The sequence below is a fragment of the Otolemur garnettii genome, unplaced genomic scaffold (assembly GCF_000181295.1).
Source record: "Otolemur garnettii isolate 467f Iridium unplaced genomic scaffold, OtoGar3 scaffold00053, whole genome shotgun sequence".
Lineage (NCBI taxonomy): Eukaryota > Metazoa > Chordata > Mammalia > Primates > Galagidae > Otolemur > Otolemur garnettii.
In genome coordinates, this window is record NW_003852448.1 from 9,970,478 (window position 1) to 9,988,207 (window position 17,730).

A 17,730-nucleotide genomic window follows, 5' to 3' on the forward strand; every position below is an offset into this window, starting at 1 on the left:
CCGTCATTGTTGTTTGGCGGGTCCGGGCTGGGGATTCGAACCCGCCACCTTAGGTGTACGTGGCTGGCGCCTTAGCTGGTTGAGCTATAGGTGCCGAGCCGGAACTTACTCTTGCTGCAGGTTAAAAATTTCTTCCAAGAGAAACAAGTGAAACAAAACACAAAGAATCAATTTTAGGATAATTAAAACTATTTTGAATTTTTTATTTATCAATCTGGCTTCTAATATAATTTTAGTTAAATGAAAGACATTCACAAAGAATATTAGGCAAACGTACATAATTTCCTTCTTTCATTCTAGTTACATGCTGTTTTTGGAGAGTGAAGTTTTGTGTTAATCCATAGGGATGGAATCCTAATGGACTTTACAGAAGGGATGCTCAGCCCAGCTTTCCACTGCTCTGACCTCTGCAGTCACCATGCTCACTTCAAAAATCAAAAAACCTGGCAAAACAGAACTGGTAACACCTAGAATTGTTTCCCGGCCCCCCTGGGAGGGTCCTCCATCTTTCCGCAGCCTTCTGAGAAGCCAGAAGTTACTGTAAAGAAACAGACTTGGCCATGGTGTGGACTGGCTTTGCAGACCTGGTCTCACAGCACAGTGTCATCTGGAAAACAAGCACGTAAATGCCTGTTGTCTATTAGTCCACGTATGCCCTGCCAGTCTTTGTTCAATAGGAGATGACAAACCAACTTTTCAACAGGATTTTCCCGTTTCATTGACAATGAATTTTATATACCACTTGTGAAAAAAAATACTGCTGTGAAAGGAATACACTTTAGTGTTCCCAGCATTACCATGCAGTGTGCATGTGGGGTTGCTTTAGAGCCACCAGCTATGTGGAAATGGCCCGCTTGTATTTTGTGTTGGCATCCTTTAGCTAGGCCAATCCCATAGGTAAGGTGGGCTGTCAGTCACATCCAGGTGGGAATTCAGGGCTTTAAGCACAAAACATGCAACTTCTCTGCCCTGTGGATGTGTTGCTCGTCCCAGTGTCCACTGGTCAGCTCTCTGCCAGTCTTCCTCATCAACGACTTAGCAGTCGTAGAGCAACACTCCCTAAGTTTCCACATTCCTGGACGTGGCCATGTTCGTTCCTTTTGATGTGACTTTGAACCACAAGCCAGGGAGTGAGTCTTCCACTAGGCTTCATTGACTTTGGCCTGATATTTGGGTTTCAAGTTATTCTGAAGTTAAAAAAAAACAACAACAAAAAGACCCCAAACACAATGGCACCTGACAATTGCCTTACGAAGTAGGTAAAACGGCTCCATCTTAAGTGTGGGGTAAAGAGGGACAGAAGTCCCTGGACTTTGGTCATGTGGTGAGGCAGGGAGATGGGAAGGGCGAGGAAGGACTCTGGCAGCTGACTCTTAGGGTCTGCTCTCACCAGAACATCATTCAAGGACCAGCACCCACTGTAGCTTAAATCTGAGGCCATGTTATTATTGTTTCTCACGGATCTCAGGCCCCAGGTGGCTCTCCTGGACCAGCAATGTAAGACCTATTTTTGGCTGTCTGACTTGAATTAATTTAAAGATTGCTGTGTTTCTTTTTGCAAATGGCTTGACAGGATGGTGAAAAAAAAAAATAGAGGCTCAAACCAGGTGTTAATTGTTTGGCGGCATGAGACATAAAGGGGCCATTAAAACGTTCACACCCTAAAAGAAGGATGTGTGTGGAGAAGAAAGAAAACCAAGAGAAGGATAGAAAGAACAGATCCCCCTACAGGAGGAAGGAAAGGCTTCTGAGAACTGACCACTTGCATCTTCACGTTAATAGTGGTTTGTTCTTTCCTTCTATGGCCGTGCCTTTGTGTCCAGCCCTCAGCCTGCATCTGGTGGCCCCTCAACAGATACTCAATAAAGACATTAAGACCCACTCTTTACCTCCTGCCAGTACTTTCTTTTTTGTGCCTCTGGATTCCTGCTCCTGTTAATAGAGGGAGCTTGTCTGGCAAATGCAGGGCAGCAGGACATTTTTCCCAGCAAAGGCTCTCAAAACTCTCAGTTCCAGCTCTTCAATAAAAACTTCCATATGGCAAGTCCCTTTTTTTGAGCAGTTTGTTGAAAACCACAAGGGGAAATATATTCTTAAATATTAAGAGGGGCCAGAGAATGATTTAACAATAAAATAACTTCTTCTACCTCCCGGGCTGGCTTCCGTGAGCTCTAGGGAAAAGGCTATTTTGAGAGTTTAGAATAGCACTGGTTTCCCATTCATTCTGCATCTTCTGCTCCTAGTGTCTCACAGCGTAGGGGTTGGCTTTATACATGGAAGGTGTTTCCAAACCACCCTAAATCAGCCACCAACTTTCCCTGAAACTTTAGTACAGCCTCTTGGTTTTGCTTTTTTTTGTCTATTGGTACTATTTAGTGAGGCTACCACCTATTTGTGCTTGACTGATAACGTATTGGGATGTAAGATGTCAAGATTTCCTGGGATGCAAATGACAAAGCAAGATTGGACACTGAGTTTGGGTCATAATGTCACAGCTATCAAGGCTGCACTGTGCTGAGACATCAAAGCAGGGCGTTGGAAAAAAGATGTACTTCCCCTTTTCACATAAACAGATAATTTATCATTTAGAATAGATTGGATGTATCTGTCATAAACAGATGTAGGAATTTTTGTTAAACCCATAATCCCAGGGAGAGGCCAAGATTTCCAGCACTTATTTGGTACTTAACTTGGCTGCTCAATACCTTCTCTATCATTCTGTGTCCTGATGGCCACGTCGGAACTCGGCCACTTAGGGAAAGAGTGTTGTCATACGTCTCTCTGTGTGTCTTCGCGGATGGTGATGGGGGAGAACCACTGATCCTTGCAACAATAAGGAATATTAAGTATTTGAATTCCCTGGGTTTCAAAATTTGGTAAAGAACGGTTAGGTGTCATTTTTCACCTTTTGTGGCAGGAAGGAGGAAAGAGGAGAGGAAGGAGAAGGAGAAGGACATTTTCGTATCAGCAGCTGCTTTTGGTGTTTCTAATCTCCTAGTCATTTAGAGAAGAAAGAGAAGTGCAGAGATGATGCAGAAACTTTCTACTGGGTATTATTTGTTAAGAACAAGAGTAATAGCTGCAAAACAGGCTTAAAAATCAGAAGCCCTTCTAAAACACAATGTTTAAAACTTGCCTTTTCAATTTGACAGTATACAAACCAACCCTTAATGGTGGTCATCTTGGTTAAATGAGACAGCCTTGGATTTCAGTATGTCATTTGCAAATGTTACGCTGTTCTGATATTTAGTCATGTTGGAAACTTTTCATTTTAAGTCTATTTTCTAGGAGAACGATCAAGACCTTTTTAAATGAAGAGCGTTCATAATTGTGCCTGAGGTCGACCAGCACCGTAAGTGGGCATCAGAGTCCCTTCTGTTCTGTTATCTTGACTTGGCGGGAATTACCTGGTGCAGTGTCCCACTAGAATGCGTCATGAACTGCTGCAATGTGCCACTGGTGACTCTAGCTAACGTTTTCTATTCTCCAAGAATGGACATCCTTCATACTGAGAATCTTGAAAAGTTTGTATTTGTCATCCTAACAAAGTAGAATTTCCATTTTATTGAGCCAGGACATCAGAAAAATAGCATCCATACCGTTTAAACTTCATCCTACCCCCCTCCCAGAGGGAAAGGAAAGTGTGATCATATTTAGTTCCTCAAAATTCTGGCATCTAAAGATTTTTTTTAAAGAAGGGCTTATTAAGTCTAAGAGGCCTGAAGTATAATAACCATAAGTGGTAGTCATTCTAGAAATAACTTTTATGTAATAAAAGATCAAATTTTGATGTTCCAATACTGTCCATTTGTTTACACTGTATTATTTTTAAAATAAAATCAATGTTATTTGCTGAAATAAGTTAGTCAAGGTTTCTGATTAAACTAATATTTGATTGAGTAGACTTGTTCATTCTGAGAAGCAGCAATCAGTTACCAAGATTTGTGATGAACTTGAGGTTCAAACGTATCTGTCATAGACGTTCCCTGAATCACCGCATTGTGTCTATTTTGGATGGAACACCAAGCGAGTAGTTGATTTAAAATGTGGCAGCATTTTCCATATGATTCCAGAGTAATAGCAACAATAACTTGGCTTTATTGTACTGTGTCCAGTCAGAGGACACTGTCTGCTAGGATTTTGTTACAGGGGTGTAAAAACCAGAAGTTAGAAGCAAAATATGAAGAGCAACATAATTTATGCATTCACTGGCAAGTGTCTGTACTTCTGCTACAACTATAAAAGAAACAGAGCAAACAAATCATGACATCTGGCTCTAATTCCCCACTGAGGTGCTTATACACATAGAAATCCAGTATGTTGCAGGTAAAACAGGAAAATCTTATTCTAACAGCTGGTCACCATGGTATTGTAGCTGATAGTTCAGATATTAAACGGGTCTAAGACTACATACATGGAACGATATTATCTTGTAGAATTCAGTGAAAAATAAAACCAAAGGCCCCAACCTAAGCTACTTTGCCTGGTTCTTTAATGCTTCTCTCGGGTTGTATTGATCCCGTTGCTGCACCACAGGCGTCCCCCACTCTCTTCCTTCAACCACTGGTGTTGGGCAGGAACCCTCCAGAGAACCAGCATAGATTCAGGTCTCTTTGAAAACTGGCAAATGACTGGTTCTTTGTCCCTTTCTTTCCTTTTCCAATTTATAAGACATTGAAAGAAATATATGAACACGAACTAGTTACTACAACAGCCCATTAAAAGTTGACTATAAGCAAAAGGAAGAGAATGTTGGGGGGGGGGGCCACATGTATGTGCATCAGCTTTTCTCAAGAAAAAATATCCACATTCTAAGGGCTCTTAAAAATGTAGAAAACTTGCCCTGTTACCACGGGTTTTAGAACACCTCTAAACACACACAAAATAAGACAGATAGTACCTACAAATTTCAACCGTTGCTTAAACTCTAAAAGCATTTTTTGTGTTATTTTGTTTTGATACAGAAGGGGAAACTCAGCTATAAAGAAATATTAAAAAGTATTTTTCTGTGGTGCTCAGTCTCAAGAAGCTTCTGTTGCTTGCCTCCCCAGCTTGTGCTGATATCTTAAGGGTGTGCTCACGAGTATGAAGCAGGGTGCTTTTGTCCCTTTCCCTCCTAAGAATCCCCTCCTCCCCATCCCACGGCCAAATAGCCACCCCTCAAATGAGCCATTCCTTTTTGCTTTCGTCAATGGTCTCTGTGAAATTGGGGTCGTTGTTCATAATGGCCGCGTCCGCGCTCTCGGCTGACTCTGCCCCCTTGGCTTCGTTGGTGTGGTAGGTGCCCTTGTGACGGAACATGTATCGGATGAGGAAGACCAAGGTGCAGAGGATGGTGAAGATCACCACGGCAATGACCCCTGGTGGAGACAGGAGAAGCCCTGGAGATTAAACAAATCTCACATAGCCAACAGTTTCCCCCCACTTCACCATAGTTCCCTCAGACATTACCCTCTCCTATATAAGACACAGACTTCAAAATAATAAAGGCAATAAAATTGAAGTAAGATTTCAGTTTTCATTCAAGAAGGGGTAATAAAATGAACAGGAGTAACTTGTCTTCCAGCCAAAAGTAAATAAAATACTGGGCAAAATATATGAAACAAGTTTTTGGACACTGGGCAGCAGGCAGAAGAGAACCATGATGTCTGAGAAAAGAGAAGCAAAAAAGATGAATCCTACATTTTTCCTAGTTTTCTTACTGACAGTAATTTCGGGACAGCAGTGTAGAGAGGGGTAGCTCAATAAAATCACAGAGGTCTCTCTGAATCGAGGGGAGAGGGAGACACACACACACCAGAGCATGAGCTATGCATAGAAAATACTCTAATAATCTGCACAGAAGTCTCTTTGAATCTGAGGCTGAATACCAATATGTGCACGTATAGGGATGAAATTCCACAAGGCCAAAGAGAAATGGCTCCGGAGCTGTAAGCAGAACAATTTCTAGCACTCACACAGAGCTGGGAAATGTTTATACTCCAACCAAAAACACTGGAGAGACCTCATCAAATAACCAGGGTGTTTAATATGGACTACAGAAGGATCCTACTGAAGATGTTTTACTAGAATAGGCCATACACAGGAACATCGCATAACAGATATCTTGGTGTGTGTTCACCAGGAGTGGGGGAGAAGACTGTGTGTGTGTAGAAAGAGGTGGAATGGCTCTATTGAAGACAAAGGACAAGGCTATTAGTAAATAAAGACCAACATTTCATAAAGGCAAAAGGGTCAGTTCATCAAGGAGACATAATGATTCTAAATGTGTACACACCTAACAGAACTACAAAATAAATGAAGCAAAAAGTGATGAAACTGGACTTAGAATTCGTCCAATTCACAATTACAGTGTGGTGATGTTAACCTACTCCGTCAGTAATTGATAGAACAATTGAACAGAAAATCAGTTAAGACTTTGGAAAACCTGAATAATACGATTTACAGACATGACCTACGGAAATAATCATACACATCTTTCTTAAGACAGAGGAAGAGGAAACACTCTCCAACTCAACTCATTTCATGAGACCAGCATTATTCCGACACTAAAACCAGACTAAAACATTACAAGAACGTTACAAGACTATTCTTCCTTAATTGAATTTTAGTAAATGGAACCCAGAAGTGTAAATATAATACAGTGTATTATGATGAAGGGAGGGAAGGTGTCAGGATGAACAAGAATGCAAGGTTGGTTTACTATTTAAAATAATGCAATACGATTTACCACACTAAGCAAATAAAAAAATAAAACCACATGATATAAGGACAGTTCTGAATGTATTCTAAGTTTATAGTCACATTTCTTAGAAAGGCATTGTCTACTTTCTTCCTGCAGAAAAAGAAACTTACTGGTGAACTCATGCTGATTGGCTGAGTTTAAAGTTCTTGATGAGTTGGCAGTATTAGCCACACTCAGAGGCAGCAAACATCTTTTTGGAATAAGACAGAAAGAGCAGGGAAAGAAGGCGGCAACAGCAACAGGGCATCAGTATTGACCCAAATCTGTGGGACTGTCCTGGGAGAGTCAAATTATTCTGCCACTGTCCATGGCAAGAAGAAAAGGCTGGAACCTTTTAGATGCTCTGGCTTATTAATTTTCTGATAATTGTTATTAAGATAACTGTAACCAGACCGGTATATTCCTTCCCAGTTTTACTGTGAGCTGTCCTGGACCATTTGGGATGGGAGCGCATGAGAGTGAAAAAGACTGCAGGCGATAAAGCCGTGCCCTGCGTAAGGCCACTCCTGCTCACTTACACACTCTGATTCTGTCTAGCTCACCACCACCGTCCCCTCTCTTTCATTTTAATTTAAACAGGTCTGTATTAAAAAGTAGCCAGGGTATGTTTAACCACAGTTTCTCCATATCATCCTAAGTTCTATATAAATGGCAGAATGAATAATGTGAACATCTCTAGACAATACTTGTTTTTTTCTAGGCTACTATTTTACTGAAAATCATTTATTGCTTTCCGCAGGTGAGCAGCCACAGGCAAGGCTGTTCTATACACCACCTACCTCCAATGATAGCCGAGTTCCTGTTGACTCCATTTCGTATAGCTTGGCCTTGTCCTGGGTTATAGGGAAAATCTGCGCTGGCTGTATAGAAAGAAATCAAGAGTCAGCTGTAAGAGTCAAGCATACCATTGACCCCCAATAACTCGGTACCTCTTTCTTCATGCAACTCTTCAACGCTTCCCGTTTTCCCAATTAAAATCTCCATTTCAGATGGACTTATCTGGCTATTTTCTCCCACAAGAGTCAGAGCAACCTCCACCCCTGTCGCTGCTATTCCTCTTTGCACAAGGCCTGGGGCAACACTGTGCTCACTTGGATAAACATCAGAGAATCTTAGGACTCCCTGAGCTGGCCCGCTCCCGTTCCATGGGCAGACAAGCTTACATATTACAGTATATCTTCTGGAATTTGGCAGAAATCTGCCTCCCATTCACAACGGGTGGCATTGGGTATTATGGTGACAGTATTTTTTTTTTTTTTTTTGTACAAAAAGTCTTTATTGGTGGGGGGAGGGAGGCTGCAGAGCAGCACCAAGGAGGAGAGAAGAGAGGGGAGAGAGATAAGGAGAGAGATGGTGACAGTATTAGAAGGTTTTAAAAGGAATCATTTCTTTAAACTGGTATTTTTCCTGGCTTAATAAAGCATCATGCCCCGCAGGAATTTGTGAGGGGGTAATATTTCGTAACCGTTGAGGAGACTATCAACTGCTTAATATATTTGCTATTTTTCTTGATTACAAAAATTAAGAATCAGTTGTATTAAATGTTTCTCCAAGAAAGAACAAACTTTAAGCACGAGAATGGCAAATAAATCCTGAAGCCTTTCTGTAGGTTGGCAGAGTATTGTCATCTTCACAAACTGATTCAGCTTCAAAAACTATTTCAGATGTGTGTCTGGACTTCTATTGGAGAAGTTAGGGTAAATCTTTTGGTAGAAGCAGCTTTTCCCAAAGCAGATCACCTCAGTCTATAGCAGACCTGTGGCTAACGGATGGTGTGAATTAAATATTAACAAGTTGAAAGTTATTGGGTATGATTATTATTATTATTATTATTTTGAGACTGAGCCTCAAGCTGTCACCCTGGGCAGAGTGCCGTGGCATCACAGTTCACAGCAACCTCCAACTCCTGGGCTCAGGCGATTCTCCTGTCTCTGCCTCCCAAGTAGCTGGGACCACAGGCGCCCACCACAATGCCTGGCTGTTTTTTTTGGTTGCAGCGTCATTGTTGTTTGGCAGGCCTGGGCTGGATTTGAAATCACCAGCTCAGGAGTATGTGGCTGGCGCCTTAGACGCTTGAGCCACAGGCACCGAGCCTATCTGGTATAATTAAATGTGAACTCACCGAGGACTCAGTTTTCTAAGGCGAATTCATTCCTGGACCATATAAGCTTCCAAGAATCTCATGGATGGTGGAAAAAAGCAGGTGGAGGCTTATCTGCTCTGATTCCCTGGGAATTGTGGCAGCCAAAGGGGAGATTGCGGATTCTGCTAGAACATATGCTTTCATTCTTTCTCTCTTAGACTTGCTGTTCGGGACAGGGAAAATCATTCCTTCCTATATACATCCTCCACACTGTCTCACCTATCAGGGTCTTTCAAAGCTGTTCATTGATTAAAACCACGGACACTAAGAAAGGTACAATCAAAGAGAACCGAACTCTGAGTCTTCATGGCTTTGCACCTCTCCATAGTCTTTAACTGGTAGGTGCCAAAGAGACCTCTGGTGCTACTTGCTTCTTTTATCTGGTCCAATCCTAAATCCAGGTAGATGGGCAGGGAAATGGGGAGAGCCAGCTTTCGGTTCAGTGAACTGCTTCCCCATCAGCTCATCTCCCATTCTCCTTTAGCATTATCTGGATAGATAGCATGGATTGATACTCAGGATTTCAAAGACCAGTCCAAGAATGCAAAGATCTTTAATTTATAGGCTTATCATCTGAGATTAGATTGATCATAAAATTATCCTAGGTGAATAAACTGGTTTACATAAAAATATATAATAGGAAACCTTGGCTCTCTTTCAAGCTGAGCCTTCTCTTAGGAAGAATGTTACATCAGATGTGACAACTTCATTTAATCCCTCACTCCCTGACGGTCTTTGTAGAGTGCCTACCATGTGTTGGACTCTGAGTGCTGCAGAAAACAGTGAACAACAGTCAAAGCTGTTACGAATGAGAATCAGCTTTGGCCCATGTGGTCTGTTCATTTCATGCACCATTGAAGAGTTTACTTTCTATGCTCAAAACTAACGTAGGTATGTGGTTTGAACTGTGAATCTATCCATTCACACTGAATTGCCTGGAAGTGCTCCATAGTTATGACGCTGAGTCACGAACCCACACAAGCACAAGGCACAGCAAGGCGAGGCCAGCAATGTGGATACTTCCAACAGAAGCCACCCTTCCCAGGCTGAAAGCTGCCTTTCAAGGATGAGAACTCGGACCATTCATATTTGGGTCAAGGTGCCCATCTGATTTTGTGTCTCTTGTAGACATTTTGACATTGTCATTATTCTTCTCTGGATGCTATTTAGTCCATGTCTGTCTATATTGGTATCAAGCTAGTGAGTGGCCCAGCTGGAATTAGCACCCTGGTGGAGCTAATCCCAGAGTTAGTGACTCTCCGTGTCCTGCTGTTGCAGGGTTAGGAAGAGACAGACAGGTGGACCGAGGACGGCAGTTCAGCTTGGCTGGGGCAAGGCCGAGGGAGGAGCAGCTCTTTTAGGGGTAAGGAGAGAAACCTGCTTTGTTTTGGTTGTACTGAGTTTGAGGCGCCTGCCGCCCACCCAGGTGCAGATACCTACTAGTCAACTGGATACTTCATGAGGAGGTCAGATTGCTTGTCTCCTATTTGATAAGCACAGAAACCTCCATCCCTCGCCCTTCCGGACGAATATGAACCTTCAAAGTATATTAAGGATAGTGACGATTACAATGGTCATTTACTGTCATTATGTGAGAGTCATGATACTAGGAAATGGTTTGCTTTTCTGCAGAGCACAGCGTGGTTTCTCTCTGCTCTAAAGCCGGCCTAACCGCACTGCATCCTTGGCCACAAAACTCCATAAAAACACAGATGCTTAGAGATATTAGTGGTCGGCCTCTCCCTGGCTCCCTGGAGGTGACTGATAAACAGCAGAAGAAAGCGTGGAAGGAGTGGAAGAAATGACCTGAGATGACCCACGGAGAATAAGGAGAGGACATTTAGAAAGGCCCCAGGCCGGCCTCTGGTGTGAACCCAAACTCACCGGCCTGGGCAGGAGCCTGCCTGGGCTGGATTTCTCTCCTGCCCTTCCCTCCCGGTCTCTTTTCTCACTCTGCACTCTAGGTACGTGGATTCCCGACACTTCAGGTTCACATGCCTTTGCTCCCCCCTCTGGCAGTCTGGACATCGGCCTTTCCTTACTTCTCTTTGTCCATCAAATCCTACTTCTTTCCTGAAAGTATACTCAGCCACCTCGGGGTAAGTGCCAGTCTAAATTATCGTTGCAGTTCCAGTCACTAAGACAGGCAGTCCCCGGCGTACAAACAAGAAAGTTTCTATAGGTTTGTTCTTAAGTTAAATTTGTCTGTCAGTTGGAATAGGTACGTTTACCTATTACCTGTAATAGCCTCCATTGGTAAGTGCGAGTTGTATGCAACTCACACTGTTTGTATTTGTAACCTGGGGACGGCCTGTACTGTAGTAGCAAGGAGGTAATTAAGGCCAGTCTAGTAGGAGGCTCGGCGCCCATAGCTCAGTAGTTAGGGCGCTGGCCACATACACCGGGGCTGCGGGTTTGAGTCTGGCCCAGGCCTGCTAAACAACAATGACAACTACAGCGAAAATAAGCTGAGGGGATGTGGAAACACCGTGTGCCTTAAGGAATAATAAAGTCTTCCAAGCAGGCGTAAAATCCTTAAAGTGAGGCGCATTCTTACTCTTCCCAGAGGGCTGAACGTACTGAATACAGACAGTAATGATTCCTCATCCACTAGAGACTGTCGCTGTTAGAAACAGTCAGTGGAAACCCTCAGGTCAACAGAAACTCACGAGACTCGAGGGCGAAATTCTCGTTCTTTTTTCTCTTTGCACAAGCACCCCCATTTCCATGGCTTTACTTATAACTTAAGCCTGGCTGTCCTGATGCATGTGAGTGCTTATTCCCTTGAGGCAAAGCCATTTTATTCTGGCAATCAGAGCAATTGTTATTTTGATAGATATATTTTATTGCAACCATCCTTTTCCCTGGATACCAACATCCTCTTGGAAATGCATGTAGGGAAAAACGGAAACCAACGGATGCCACTGAGACGTGGAGGATAAGACTGAGCCACCACGGGCCACTCTGCTGCCAACACACAGGTTCCCTGCCCCGCTTGCTGGGGGAAGCTGAGCAATTTTAATGTTGTAATATCATGGAACCTATATTTTGGTAAGATTATGAGTAGATCCAAATTTCCAGTGTTAATTCAAAACAGACTAGATATTAATGGTCTCAAGATCACATTTGCATCCAATAAGACAGCATTCAATACACCTTCTGGATCCCTGAGTGACCCTACGTGCTGATATTCATCAGCTCTGATTTACTGTCTCATGAGAGTGTGTGTATTTCCCTTGCATGTCCTTCTGGTTATCCTCGTGATCATATTCACAGACATGTTTCCACTGGACCACCCAGGGATTAGCTCCCCTTGCCCCTTCTGCCCAGTGCAGGCTGGGAAGGACACACTGTGGGGAGAACCGATGATGGGACCGTCTTCTCCCAGGAGCAGCTCAGTAGCAGCCTGGCCCTGGCTTCAGAGCCCACTGAGGTGCACTGCGGCTCTGCTCACCACAGAGCGGGCAGAGATACCGCGGGGCTGAAGTGTACCCACACACTGCCACAGTCACACTTCCACGCAGACGTTCTTCCCTGCCACGGCCTTTGTCTTCTGTTATGAGAAGCAGTCTAAGCGCTCACCACGTGTGCATTTTCCCTTTTTTTCCCTTCTTCCGTTTTCGGGAAAATGAAAAGGAACGACAAACATACTTTGTGACAGCAGGCCTGGGGTTGTTCTCCATCATTATACAGAAACGGTAGGACAGTCGTGTATATTTGAACCAGGGAGTAAAAGTATACTTCCCTTTCCCAAAAAGGAATGTAAAATATGAATGTTTCATTCCATTCCTAAAGGTGTTTTGCCCTTTTCTTTACTAAATTCTTCAAAGACTTTACCATGAAAGCGAGATGACAGTGTAATTAGCACCTCACACGTCTGCGTGCTGAGTGGAGGCAAGTGTGGGGTCTTTCCCTTGGCAACTGAGACAGCTGGGACTCGAGGGCCAGGGACAAGTTCTGAACTCCAACATTAGGCAACAAAGGTCCCAAATCACCACGCAGGTTGCTTATATGTGATGAGTAGTAAAACTCTAAATTCTAGGATTACGTGAAATTAGTCACCCCGTAAATGGAATCAAAATTATATTCCAAAAAAAGTTTCTTAGAAAGAAAACTTTCTAGGGCCTAGTCCAGTGTTTCTAGGACCATGGAACAACTTTCAAAGGCAAAGTTGCAAAAACAGCAGAAAATCAAGTGGTTAGTTGTGGTGGAATCAACCTAGCAGTGTTTCCCTTCTATTGTGGAGTGCCAACAATTTCATGTTAATTTACACAAAATTCAGGTTTCAGGAACAAGCTGTTCAAAAAACAGCAATTACACTGCCTATAAGCCAGGCACTGTTCTCAGTCCTTTTCACATATCAACTCACTTAATCCTCATGTGGACCCTGGTGAGGTTGGCACACTGGCTTTTTTTTGTTTGTTTGTTTTTGGCCAGGGCTGGGTTTGAACCCACCACCTCCGGCATATGGGGCCGGCGCCCTACTCTTTGAGCCACAGGCGCCGCCCAAGGTTGGCACATTGGAAGGATAAAAACTTATTTGAGGTTGCAAGACCAGGAAGTGGTATTTGTACCTGGGAAGTTGGCTCCAGAAATTGTTTCTTAAACACTAAGCAGAACTGTCTCTGATGACAGGCTATTGGTCTATACTGGTTCTATTAAATGGTCAACATTGCACGGTCTTAAGACCACCAAGAAGTTTAGCCCACTGGCTTTCCCTATGGTTGCTGGGCTGTCTGACTGCCCTCATCTTCAAAAGCTGAGCATGAGAGACATTTTATATGACAAAGGATAATCCCTTGTGATGACAGTATCAGCTGAGCAATGTGGCAAACTTAAGAACTGAGCTCACACTGAGGAAGAACAGAAACCCACCATTCCCTTGGTAACAGATATAAACCCCTCAAGGGTCCAACATGGAATGGAGAATGGGTGTACCGCTGTTACAGAGACGAGCATGCAACCAGGGTAGTTCTAAATGTGCTTTAAAATGTGATTGTTGGAATATAATTTTGATTCCATTTACAGGATGTGAAAAATAAAAGTAGTTATCAAGGCAAGGACTTAAGTAATAGAAACTGATATGAAGGAACAGAATATTTTAAAAAATTTGAATTCTTAGGTGGCACCTGTGGCTCAAGGAGTAGGGCGCCAGCCCCGTATACCAGAGGAGGTGGGTTCAAGCCTAGCCCCAGCCAAAACTTCAAAAAAAATTTTTTGAATTCTTTATCTTCCAATTTCTTATCCTTTCCAATGAGTAGGTAGGGAGAAGTGGGGGTATAAGCATTTTTTTCTTTTACTATGGAAGATAAATTTGGTGGTTGTGGTTCTTATTTACTAAGTTTCAAAATATGTAAAACCATAGACTTTAGGCTCAGAAACCAATTGCAAATAAAACGCACTTAAGTGCATATAAAAATAAATCACAATTACTTAACACAAAACCCCCCACAATGAAAGGTGCTAGAAGCTCCAGGCTATTGTGTATTAGAGAAAAAAAAAATTAGATTGTATTTGACATCTCCTGGAGAAAATATCTCCATGGAAACCAGTGGAGCTTCATTCAGCATCTGAAGTGATAATTTGAGACACTTCAACAAAACAGCTGCTATTAATTATAATTTAACTTAAATGGCAACACTGCACAGTGGGTTCTGGGCTAGACGATGTATATATACCTTTTTTTGTCCAGCTTCTTTGTGTTTTATTTCGTTTTATTTTCTCTTTTCAAGTCTGAGTTAAATGGTAGAAAATGACTTTTCTTAAATAATTTGTTTTAGCCATTCACAACTGACTGATATTTTGGGGAATAGATATGAAAACAAGTAGTTATCAACTGAGATGCTGAAGGTATAAAGGATGTTTCATTTTAAGAGAGGATTCTGCTAATCAGTTTGAAGAGGGGGAGAGATTTCTCAAGGTCAGCAGGTTTTCGTGCAGGGAGGACAGAATGTGTCCGGTACTGACCAGTCCTGAGTCTCCCATTCAGACCTTTCACTTCAGTTTCTAAAGGTGGCCAGTCAGCCACAGTGCCCCATTTTAAATGGGGAAAGGAGTATGAATTTCTGGCTTCTGGCTTGTGAAGTTAAACAAGCCTTATTATACTTCCAGCTTCTTAAAGGAGAGGGAAAACAGCAGCTGCTTGTGTGATTGTCCAAGATCCAGGGCCAAAAGAGGGTAATTGGATGGAAAGAAACAGAATAAACTTATCTGTTATATGTCTGGATTGTTTAAATAACACCAACTTTGATACGAAAGTATGGAATGAATATTGATTTTACTATATTCCCACCTTCCATCAGCTTCCCAGCTGACTTTTGGCTTGTCTCAATTGTCTTTCAGGAAGAAGACTTACTAATGCGCCCAGACTAGGCTGACTTTGCATTTTTTATTTTTTTTTAACTTTGTCACCCTTGGTAGAGGACCATGGCATCATAGCTTGCAGCAACTTCAAACTCTTGGGCTTAGGCGATTCTCTTGCCTCAGCCTCTCAAGTAGCTGGGACTACAGGCACCTGCCACAATGCTCGGCTATTTTTAGAGACGGGGGTCTCGCTCTGGCTGAGGCTGGGCTGGAACCTGTGAGCTCAGGTGATCCACCTGCCTCAGCCTTCCCTAGTGCTAGGATTATAGGCATGAGCCACTGTGCCCTGCCTGACTTTGTATTCTTTTTTTTTTTTTTTTTCCTGAGACGGAGCCTCAAGCTGTCCCCCTGGGTAGAGGGCCATGGCATCACGCTCACAGCAACCTCCAACTCCTGGGCTCAAGCGAGTCTCCCGCCTCCGCCTCCCAAGTAGCTGGGACCACAGGTGCCCGCCACAACGCCTGGCCATCCTTTGGCCGCAGCCATCATTGCTGTTTGGCGGGCCCGGGCTGGGGACTCGAACCCGCCACCTTAGGTGCATGTGGCTGGCGCCTCAGCCGCTTGAGCCACAGGAGCCGAGCCTGACTTTGTATTCTTTAGTCTGATTAACATAAACAAGTATTTTAGTTCGAAATAATTCATTAAAAAATACTCAGTTTTGTTTGTACTCTATAAAATAAAGGTAAGGCATTAATGTCCATTTTCATGTTAGACAAATATGTTTCTCAGGTGGGCAAATTTTTCCTTCTTTAATGTTTAGTTGTAATTGCTTATAAATCAGTTCTTATTGGATGCTATCCCAGGCACTTAGAGTATAGATTGTGACACCTGTTTTTTATTTCAAATTAATATGAGGGTAAACATTTTTAGATTACATTGTTCTCTCTTTGTTTTTTTGGTTTTTTTTGAGACAGTCTCAAGCTGTTGCCCTGGGTAGAGTGCTGTGGCCTCATAGCTCATAGCAGCCTCCAACTCGGGCTCAAGCAATCCTCTTGCTTCAGTTTTTCTATTTTTAGTAGAGACAGGGTCTTGCTTTTGCTCAGGCTGGTCTTCAATTCATAAACTCAAGCAATTCATCTGCCTTGGCCTCCCAGAGTGCTAGAATACCAGGCGTGAGCCACTGCGCCAGGCCCATTGTTCTCACTTTCAAGGTAAAGTTCCAGTTGTAAAGAGCCCCTCACACTGGGGTGGGGGTGCTATATACCCTGCTTTGTGCCAAGTAGGTGAGATACTGCCAAATGCCCTCCCTCCTTCTGCCTCCTTCCCCTGCCCCCACACTAGACTGTATTTGTTTTATTGTTCATATGAACATGTAATTGTATGTATCTTGGTTTCATATTAGTATTGAGTACCTTGGATATTTTTCCATTCTTGTGATACTTTACTAGGAATGTGTTTTAACTTCATCCAGATAAACATAAAAGATGTAAAGTCTCCACCTTTCTTTATGGCTGAATAGCATTCCATGGTTTACATGTATCACAATTTGTTGATCCATTCATGGGTTGATCAGCATTTGGGTGATCATGACTTGCCAATTATGCCTTGGGCTGCAATAAACATTCTTGTGCAAACATCTTCATGGTAAAATGAGTTTTGTCCTTCTGGTTAGATACCTAGTAATGGGATTGTGGAATCAAATGGAAGGTCAACTTTTAGATCTTTGAGGATCAAACTTTTCCATAAAGGTTGTAGTAGCTTGCAGTCCCACCAGCAGTGACGTGGCCCCTTCTCTCCACATCCACACCAGCATTTGCAGTTTGGGACTTTGTGATGTGGGCTAATCTTACTATAGTTAGGTGATTTCTCAGAGTGGTTGATTTGCATTTCTCTGATGATTAAAGACGAGCTTTTTTTCATGTGTTTGTTGGCCATTTGTCTCTTGCCCACGTATAGAGGGGGTTGTTTGCTCTTTTCTTATTGTTTGAGTTCTCTGTAGATTCTAGTTCTCAGACCTTTGTCAGATTCATAACATGCAAAAATCTCCCATTCTGAAGGCTGATTGCTTTGTTTGTGGTATCCTGAACTGTGCAGAAGTGACATGTGGCTTTTGTCGAATATCTAGTTCCACAAGCTGAGATGCAGAATGGATGGGGATTAGGTCAAAGCTGCATGGTTGGCAGGTGCCAGCGTCAGTAGAACAAGGACGAGGTCTTTGGACCCCTCCTCCAGGACTCTGTCCACATATCTCATTGCAGTTCAAGGTGAGCCCTGAGAGTCTAGATCAGCGAGTCTCAGAGCGGGGGCTGTGCAGCCCAGCTGTGTGGCATCCTGCAGTTGGCCCTCCGTGTTTGCGGCTTCCATATCTGTGACTTCCGTTACCTGTGGGCTCCCCATCCATGGATTCAACCAACCGTGGATCAGGAATATTTGGAAGACAAATGTGCCCATACTGAACATGTACAGAATTTTTCTGTCTTTATTCCCTAAACACAGTATAACTATTCATATGCTATTTACATTGTATTAGGTATTCTAA

At 42.9% G+C, this 17,730-nt stretch overlaps 1 protein-coding gene across 2 annotated transcripts in view; it reads right to left on the reverse strand.

Annotated features, from left to right (window-relative positions):
* Positions 1 to 5,011: 5,011 nt before the first annotated feature.
* The window catches only part of CNTNAP2 (contactin associated protein like 2), a 1,940,687-nt gene continuing 1,927,968 nt past the window's right edge, over positions 5,012 to 17,730 (reverse strand). For both annotated transcript variants that reach the window (XM_012806491.1, XM_012806492.1), the window contains 2 exons: positions 7,525 to 7,605; positions 5,012 to 5,360 (listed from right to left, as the gene is read on the reverse strand). In XM_012806491.1, the coding sequence (XP_012661945.1) occupies positions 5,161 to 5,360; positions 7,525 to 7,605 (281 nt within the window). In that variant the 3' untranslated portion in view covers positions 5,012 to 5,160. The remainder of the gene's footprint in view (positions 5,361 to 7,524; positions 7,606 to 17,730) is intronic.